Source organism: Nematolebias whitei, chromosome 6 (assembly GCF_014905685.2).
Source record: "Nematolebias whitei isolate Nwh7 chromosome 6, NemWhi1, whole genome shotgun sequence".
Taxonomy (NCBI): domain Eukaryota; kingdom Metazoa; phylum Chordata; class Actinopteri; order Cyprinodontiformes; family Rivulidae; genus Nematolebias; species Nematolebias whitei.
In genome coordinates this window covers 37,605,097-37,615,097 of record NC_056503.1, presented here as the reverse complement: position 1 = coordinate 37,615,097, position 10,001 = coordinate 37,605,097, and the positions used below count along the sequence as shown (strand labels likewise).

The following is a 10,001-nucleotide window of genomic DNA, read 5'->3' as shown; positions in this document are numbered from 1 at the left end:
GCAACAGACCAAGATATGATTTAAAGATGAAAATGTACCAGTGTGAGAGTCTGCGTGAAGTTAATGTTGATTAATTAACCAACGAATACAGGGTGCAGTGGTGGGTATGGTAGTTACAATGAATCTTAGCACTCCATGATAAACAGCATCCAACGTCTGCAGGGTGCGTGCAGGAGCATTCTTGTAAATAATGTCACCGTAGTCCATGGAGGGAAGGACAGTAACAGTTACAAGGGATTTCCTAGCATTCAGAGTTAGACAGGAGGATCTATTTCTAAAAAAGAAACCCAGTTTTCCTTTTAATTTCTTTACCAAGTTTTTGACATGAGGCAAAAGAGAGAAAAAGAGATATACGCGTTTCTACCAAGGTACCCAAGTATTTGTAGGAATCGACAAACTCAATAGGAACACCATTCATAGATAAGATAGAAGGAAGAACTTCTGGTACCAACTTTCTGTTTGAAAACAACATCCCTTTGGTTTTATCATTTAGCACCAGTTTGAGATGGAAGAAATCTGACTGGATGATGTCGAATGCAGATTGTAAGAGCTGAAAAACCTTAGTAACTGTTCTAGCTTGACAACTGTGTCATCGGCATAGAAATGTAAGGATGCATCAGGAATGATCTGACCTACATTATTTATGTAGAATGTGAAGAGGTTGGGTCCTAAGACTGAGCCTTGTAGTACACCATTGTTGACAGTTTGCTAGCTGGAAGAAGTGCCATTAGGTTGAAAATACTTTTTTATTTATTTACCCTTTATTTATCCAGGTAGTCTCATTGAGCCACAAGAACTCATTTTCAAGAAATACCTATTTTAGGGAGCAAATGGTGGTTAAGGGCCTTGCTCATGCGCCCAGAGTGGGGCAAATGAGGGTGGGGGCAGGTGTGGGTGCTTCACCTATCCCACCTAATTTTTGATGTTGTCGGTACCAGGGCTTGAACTGGTGATCTTCCGATCACAGGCCCACCATCTCTAACCTCTGCGCCACCGCTCCCCCATAAACTTCCTCCGGTCAGAGAGATAATTAGAGAACCAATCAATATTGTGGTCTGAGAAACCAATTTCTGGGAGTTTATGACATAGGATGTCGTGGTTCACAGTATCAAAAGCTTTAGACTGGTCTAAATAAAGTGCAGCACAATAATCCTTAGCATCCAATGCTTCAACAACATCATTAAGAACGTTCAACGAAGCAGTCATTATTTGTCAACGATGAAAAAAAAAGTTGAACGATTTTAGACTTTTCATGGTCAGGTGAAAAAACAACTTAATAAAATATAACTGTGTGAACTCAGGTTTAGAATTTTTGATTATTTGTGTCGGTTTTGTCTATTTGTTGTATTCATAAAGTCTGATTTCTGCTTTATAATGCAAAAGTGGCTTTAAGGTTGTAAAAGTACACCAATTTACAAAGAATTCCTCCAGGAGATGGATTATCAAGGCTCCGTCTGTTGGCATGGCCTATATGAAAGTACTTTAGTTCCCAAAGAAAGTGAAAACAAAGGTCTTCTGTGTTCTGTTGGATCTTTTAGTTTTTTTGCTTAACTCATTTCCATAACTTAATTGGATTCTCCGATTGCTAAATGAAACCATGTCTTTGTTTGCCAGGGGGGATTGATAGCATGAGACAAGCGGCATATTGTGTTCATGTGTAACTGATACAAAAATGATGGAAGGCCAGTTTGGTTTTTAGATAAGTCTTTGGTCTAAATACTCTTAAATACTAGAGGGGCAACACAAGAATGTCTATTTGAGCTCTCATGTGCCTGAAAGGTATTCATGACACCATAATCTTTTTGTATTTGTGTGGAAGACATTCATTAAACTCGCTCTTTGCTTACCCTGCAAAAAATTCACCCAATGCACTTTTGGGTTCGCAAGAGATTATTTACTCACAACCAGCTGTATAAAACCAAAAAGAACCACCGGCAAGTTCAACTTCTGAGACCTCACGAGTGTATTTATGTTGAGTAAAGTAGATGTACATCAAAATATGAAACACATGTTTCAATTGGATAATGAGTAGGTGGCACAGTAGGAGCAAAAAGGCTCAAATTACATAAGCAATTTTCCCCCTCAGGGATCCAAGATCATAGTCCTCTGAAATGCTCTCTGCACCAAAAATGTCCATTAACCAACAACTATCTAGCATTTTAGTTACCCAACAGCAAAAAAAGTCCTAACTTCCATGGGATTTCCTGATTACTTCACTTTACCTTTGTGTCATTGCAGGCATGCTATTGCTCTCTACAAGGTTTGATGCCATTTATCTGTAAAGTCTTGCTGTTGCTATTTTGTTGTAATGCTGAGCAAACATAAACCCATCATGATGACAGACACTCATTAAGATACTTGTAAGGTTGTATTAAAGTTATCTGGGGTCTTAAAATGCAGACAGACGAAATGTCATCTCTGAGCTCTTAATGTTTATGACACAAAACAATGCCGGACCGTATCACCGCCTTGACCCCGTGGCTTAAACAATGTCTCGCAAGAGCACCGTGACACACGGCTCCTGCTTGCATGCATTAGGTGTGGCCTTTCGGTTCAGGATTATCGAGGCTTTCCACTCCGTGTTTACGGGATTATATCAGATACGTGCACGAGACGAGGGGTCAGTAAACCAGAGGCAGAGACTCAGGAACTCCTTAAGACAAAAAGAATAGTCATGTATGGTTGAGAAAAAGCAAGAGGTGATGAGAGTGGGGTGATCTGGGGATTTTTTTTATTGTTTGAGCTGAGAGTTACTCAATGTTAGACTGATGATTTTCTGTCTTCACAAAAGTATGCGAGTTCATTTTGTTTTCTGTACGAGAGTTAATAGTTTTAATGTGTTCAGCAAGAAAGAAAGACACTGCATGAAAACAGGTTAATTTTAATGTTCATTTTTACATGTGCAAGACAAAAAAAAAAGACATATATACATTGATTCTTACATACAACTTGAATACAGTTCATAATTACATGATAAACAATGCAAACAAAGACTGTCTTTGCTCCAGGTGAGTGCTGACTCTACTCTTTTATGACTTCTAATCAGTCTTTCATCTCTGAATACATGTACTTTATAGGCTAAAATTAAATGAAACAACGGTATTACTTTACAATAAGGTACACAAAATTTGATTACCGGTAACTACTAGGAAACGCTTCAAGAACGAATCAGGAGCTAATGGGTAGTTGGGGAAAACACAGCCAAGCCTTATTAGTGGACTACTGGTTTGTTACCACAGAAAATGCATATATACATACTGCATAAAGCAAAGGTCCTTTGGAGTCCATATGTTACGACTTTTCTCTTATTTGTAAAGAAAACATAATTTTAACAGCAGACATTACTTCACATATAAACGATGGAGATAAACTTCCGGTCCCTGTATTTTTGTTCAGTTCTCGGCTAAACATTTGTTCCCAGACGCTTCTGCTCCGGTGTAACCGCAACTCGTCAAATTCTGTGACAGGATGGGGATTTCACTCACTGAACATTTATAAATAGGTTGAAGATTTGTTGAATTGCTCGATTTTTTTTAAGTTAAAAAATATATCTGGTTTGTTTTTTTTTTCAGGCAAGTTTTTTACGTTTCTGTAGGAGTCATAAGGGCTTTTCCAGTTTTCATTTCCACCATCCACTCCAGATTACATCTATTTCATTTGCTACAATAAAGACAAATTATTAAAAAAAATTAAAAAAAAGAATCCACTAAAATCAGTAATCAGTAGGAAACAGTTTTTTGACAATTACAAGCTGTGACCTCACTGGTGCAGGGTTTATTCAGAACCCAAATTGATAATTTCTCCTCTGTTTCTGTGGTAACAAACCAGTAGTCCCATTGTAAGGCTTGGCTGTGTGTTCCCTAATAAGTACTGGTTAGCTACCTATTAGCTGCTGATTTGTTCCTCTTTGGTTTCCTTGGTAAATACCCATTAGTTCTTGATTAGTTCCTCTTCATTTACAAGGTAACTAAGCAGTAGTCCCCTAATAAGGCTTCTGTGTGTTCACCAGTAAGTAATGGTTAACTACCCATTAGCTCTTGATTTGTTCCTGGGGCGTTCCCCAGTAGGTAATCAAATTTTGTGTACCTTATTGGAAAGTGTTACCAAAACAAACTATATTACCTTAAAGTGCCTGTGACATCAAATTTTTGAAATAAATATGACTTTTTTTTTCAAGATAACATTATTAATGTATTGCAAAAACAAAAGTTCACACCATTGAGATGAACAGATTTTGCGATGCTGGCATGCACAGTAACAGGAAGTGATGACAAAGGGGAACGCCTGCATGTGAACGGAGCATTACGACATCTGACTAATAACATGTACAGTAGAGAAGACAGTCATGTGTCTGACATTATTTTGAGTCACTATAAAAGAGGTGTAAAAGAGTCAGAGTTCCAATAACATTAATTCAACAAAAAGACCAGGGAGTTCCCTGTTTTAAATAATTCCCCTTTGATGTCACTTCCTATTTCATTTTGTTCTTGTTGTGTGAAAAATGTGTCAAAACATATGTACTATGCCAAATTTCTTAAATGTCACAGGCATTTTAAAATAATAATTCAGATCATTTGAATAGGGGTTCTCTAGAAAAGGTTATGAACAATCAATATCTTACCTGTTGTACACAGAAAGCTGTAGCCTCAGTTTTGAGAATTAACGTTAAACTCTGATTGGATTGACAAGCTAACAGCTAGTCTGAGTGGCTCCGAGTGGCTCACTACCGCCTTAAAACAACTTCAGACATGAAGATTTGACTGTTGCTCATGCAAATGCTGCTTTGTAAATCTTTAATCCACCATCAATACCAGTTTACATGGCAGTAGCAGCAGCTGAAGCCTGGGGCACCTCCATCAGGAATATGATAATATTTCTGCCAGTATAAATGTGGAATGCAAAAGAGATGGCGATGTAAACTTTTATAAGATAACAACTGCAGTTGCTTTGAAACTTAGGAGGTTGGAGTTGTTTTAGGATGGCAGCAACCCACCTTGGTTTTGTCTTGAATCTGCCTATTAGCTGATTGATCTAATCAGAGTTAAACACAAATGTTGTTTGGAAAGTCTATCTAAAACAGGTAAGTTGTTACTTGTCCAAAACCTCATCGCCCCACCTTTAACAAAAAACTATCCCTAAAACAGTTCTTTTTTTTTACTCCATTAAAGTAACAAACCAACAAAATGCTAAAAACCCAGTGCTTAAAATTACTTGTATTTAATATTTTCACTGTGGTGAAAGTATAATTTGGCAGATAAACATTTAAGTAGTAAAAGTGCTCGTTAGGAAGCTAAACTGTCCTTGTAACAGAAGTATTCACGTGGGACTATATTTTTAATGTTGCTTTTGGTCTCATCAGGACAAATTTTAAATTACTTTTTGGAGAATAAATCTTTGACTTAATATAAAAAGTATAGTTGTGTTTTTAGAAAAATATTCTAATATAAAAGTAGAAAAGTTGACGAACATTTAGTTAAAGCAATCATTTGTCCCTCTGAACTATTTGCATAAAGATGTATAAAAATGTTTTGTTTGTTTGTTTTATTTTTGTACAGCAAGGATTTTTTTTAATGTGTTGCTACATGTTAAATTAAACTAAACCAAAACTTTACCAATTTGAATAACTTTTACTTCTGAATGTTTTAAATAAAATATAAAACTAGGAGTGGTATCCCTGTAAATTGCTGCTAATATAATATACCTTAGATTCTTTAAATTTAAGGATATAAATATTGACAGGCTGTAAATTCTGTCAAGGTATTTAGATATAGGGAACCTTCATTATAGCCTTAACTTCCCTCCTACACACACACATAACTACCATTTATTCTCTGTTTTTCCTCATAGTTATTTCCACCTTCAATCAGTAGCAAAGCCCTTATGTCAGTGAAAACACCCAGACAGTAATACAGTGCACAGACCTCACTGTTTGCGTCTGTGCTTTCTCTCCGACCACAGGTGTTAGTATCTGGCAGCTGTTTTTGGAGGGCAGGGTGTGCATCGATCACATCTTCAAGCAGAACGAGACTCACACGCCTGTTACATTGGCCCAGGCAGGGAAAGTGTCCAGGTGAAACATGGCTTTGCCCCAGGTGTTAATGGCCAGTGTGATGCAAAGGATGCCAATGATGTTCATAAATATTCCAGTCTTAGCCTGGTGGAAAAGAAGAATATTGTTTTACAAATACATTTTTATCCCCTGAAGTCATTAAAATTTATTGATGAGTGTTGCTTCCACATTATTTCAAAGAATAACCAAGTTACCTTTTAATAAATACTTCTATCCTACAGCTACATGGCCTTAAAAGGCAGGTGATGTATTACTGAAAATCATCTGGGAGGTACATAGGCATGCACCCATAGACATGCAGGTAGGGGTAATGCTAGAAATGGGATTCGGCCTTATTCAGGGGCTATAAGTTAAGAATTGCTGACTGCTATCACTTTTTAAAATGCATAGTTCCCTGGCTGGTTTAATTTGTTTTGTTTAGATATGAATAGCTGCAATTATCAACTGCAAGTATCATAATGAAATGTTGGTAGTGACCAAGAGAACAGGTGCGTGCAGAGGAAATAAGCCTTAACAATGGCGCCACTCTCCAAAATTTGACATTTTGGCTTAAATCCTGAACAATGACAAAAGCTGAAAACACTTCTTCATCTTTATTCATGTCTATGACTTCTACAACAGCAGGAAAACACATTAGAGCATATGTCAAACTCAAGGCCCGGGGGACCAAATGTGGCCCTCGTTTACATTTTATCTGGCCCCTAAGATGTTATTTTAATTGTAAAATACTTTTATCACTTGAATTTTTTCATTAATCTTTGATTGTGATGTCCAAAGTGCAACAGAGAACGTCAAATGAAACCAATCAAACTCTTGTTGAGGAACCTGCAACCAAGAAAATATGTTGGGAATCTTAACTTGAGTTAATGTAGATTCAGAAACTGGCCCTTAGTTTGAAAAATGTTTTAATTTTGGCCCTCTTTTGTAAGTGAGTTTGACACCCCTGCATTAGAGTAGTAAAATGAACCACCAGAGGTTGTTTATAACTGTCTATAAAATGGACTGTACTTGTATAGCATCTTTCTATCTGATTAAGATACTCAAAGCCCTTTACAACACAATCTGTGCCCTCATTTACCCATTCATGCAGCACTACTACATCTATACAAAGAATAATCAGTGCTTTAGATCACAATCATACTCCAATGGGACACACATCGGAGACAATGAGGTGTTCAGTGTTTTTCCCAGGGACACTTCAGCACGTGACTGCTGGTGGACTCTAACCCCCAACTCTTGCATTGGAGGACGACTGCTCTAATCATTCAGCCTCATCCACCCCAGTCCGTCTGTACAGTAAATTATTTTTTATGATTAAGGCACAATTAGCACCCCCACCCCCACAAGCAACAGGTAAAACATTGTTTCAGAACACCATGTAGGAGTTTATACTGTCAGAAATGTATGTTTTATTCATAACTTCATATGCATTGGCTATGGAATGATATGGGCAAATTGGCACAACAGAGTCTACATTTATTTTTGCTTATATCTTATTGTTGCTTTTTATTGTTTATTTCTATACTTGCAAGGGGCGGGTGGGAAAGGTGTTGTAATCTGCATCTGTTAGCTACTGGATGTCACTTAAAATTACAACGCAGAACTTTAGGAGTGCAATCAATATTTTTAAATCATTTACAAGTGTGAATATTCACATTTCACTAAATGAAAAGAACCTCTTTTATGGTTCAGGGTGTAACTGCACATGACGGTGATTGCAAGTTCTGCAGTTCTAACAGCATGACAGGGGCAGCGAAATCACAGCAATTTCACACAACGTGTCATTTACAGAATAACCTCAACACACCACTGTTATACTCACCATGTCAGCAACTTTGAGATATCCATAGGAGAAGACTATGGCATTCGGGGGGGTGGCAACAGGCAGCATGAAGGCAAATGAAGAACTCAGAGTACAAGGCACCATGACGTAGAGTGGATTGACTCCGATGGACTGAGACTGCAAAATCACACAGGAGGTTTGAAACGGTCAATGAGCACAGTTTGTTCACAAAACCCTCCACCCTCTCATCTGGCTATATTTCTGTAGCAGTAATCGCTGACTCGTAACTCTGAATGAACTGTGTGCAATTCTGTGTGAAGTGAAAACTCTCATTAGGTGGGTGTAATTAAGATGTAATTCCTGCTGGCTTGCAGCTGAGTCATGACATCTAAAATAGAAAAGCACTGCATCTGTAGCGATAATGGTAGACTACAACGGGTCAGAGAACATTACTGTGTAGAATTTGCTTCTGAATTACATATCCTGTGGCAGACCAGCTTAAACAAGTGCACAGTAATCTTTGTGTCCTAAAATAAACAATGTGTGGAAAAATGTAAACTTTATATTTAGGATACTTGAAACTGTAAGTTCCATACCATGTCACCAGAATAACAATCCGTTGTCTTGTTATACTGCTTTTGTTTAAATCAAAGATTTATTTGAAATGATGATACAAAGACACAAGGCACAAGGCGCCTCCAAATTGTCGTCCTCACTTTCACTATAGTTGAAAGTAAATGATCAAACGATCAGTCCTTGTACTCTTACGCTCCTGTTTCTAGTTGCATGCATACTTGATCACGGTTGTGTAAAATCAGTTTGAATGTCTCTTCTAGACTTGTAAACTGTTTTGAAATTCTGTGTAGTGCTCAACAAGTAGGCACAGTAATGACATTCTTTCACAGCAAAGAGACAGGCAGTGGGACAGGGCATGGAGCTGAATTGGTATATTTGGCAGGTTATTAATGGAAGGAGGGGCCCAAAGTAGAGAACTAAACAGCTTCAGCCTGAATGACCAACCAGGGAACTTGCCAAACTTGGGAAAATAGGCCAACTCTCACTGGGAGCAATGTCAGAGCTGGACTTCAGCTGGGGAAATCGCTTTGCGTCACATTACTGTAGAGAGCATCTTACTTAACAGAAGATCACTTCCAGGCATAATTTTATGTCCCTTACATTTCAGATAGATAGATAGCTTTATTTGTCCCTGTAGGGAAATTGGTTTGTAGCACTCATGTACATAAAGGACATACATATACAAACATGACATTAACATCCTTCATTACGGCAAAGAAGTTTGAGCTCAGTAATTCATGATACCTTTTTATTGTTTAATGATTTAATCGCATGTGGTATGAAAGAAAATGTCCTGTTTCTTGGGAATAAAGAAAGGCAGTACCTTTGCCCTGAAGGAAGGATCTCAAATGAGGATTTTAGGGGATGTGTATTGTCTGCTATTATCTTGTTTGCCTTCCTCATAACTCTGTCAATGTATATTTTTTCCATACTCGGCAGAGTAGTCCCTAACAGTTTGCTGGCTGTAGTTACTATATGTTCAGAAGTTTTGCCTTTGATTCTAATTTTATTCTCTATCAACACAAATGTTCTATGTGAGCATCCTTACCATTGAGGCCAAGACAGGTAGGAAGAGAGTTGCAGTGGCCACATTACTGGTGCACTCTGTGAAGGTAGCAATAAGCAGACACAAAATGATAGCAATCGCCCAGGGAGGAATGTTCTGCAAAGGTGTCATCTGATCTCCCATCCACTTTGAGAGTCCTGATACCTGAAACAAATGAACGTATCATAATGTGACATAATGTCATGTGGCAAGACATTCAACATACAACTTGTTAGAAAAACATATTATTGTTTTTCTTTCAGCTGCTCTCCACAGTGGGGGTTGTCACAGTAAGAGAACTTGCAATAGAGATTTAGCAACAGTTTAATGTCAAATGTCTATTTCTTCAGTTTCAGGATTAAAAGAAGCACTCACTCAACGTAACGTCACTCAACGTAACGTTAAAAGACGTAACGTCACTCAACGTAACGTTAAAAGACGTAACGTCACTCGACATAACGTCACTCGACGTAACATCACTCGACGTAACGTCACTCGACGTAACGTCACTCAGCGTAACGTCACTC

At 37.9% G+C, this 10,001-nt stretch overlaps 1 protein-coding gene across 1 annotated transcript in view; it reads right to left on the bottom strand.

The window, feature by feature from the left end:
* Nucleotides 1-5,641: 5,641 nt before the first annotated feature.
* Nucleotides 5,642-10,001, bottom strand: part of slc13a5b (solute carrier family 13 member 5b) — an 8,989-nt gene continuing 4,629 nt past the window's right edge. The window contains exons 10-12 of the mRNA XM_037678250.1: nucleotides 9,478-9,639; nucleotides 7,893-8,030; nucleotides 5,642-6,154 (exon numbers count right to left, since the gene is read on the bottom strand). Of these exons, the coding sequence (XP_037534178.1) occupies nucleotides 6,029-6,154; nucleotides 7,893-8,030; nucleotides 9,478-9,639 (426 nt within the window). The 3' untranslated portion in view covers nucleotides 5,642-6,028. The remainder of the gene's footprint in view (nucleotides 6,155-7,892; nucleotides 8,031-9,477; nucleotides 9,640-10,001) is intronic.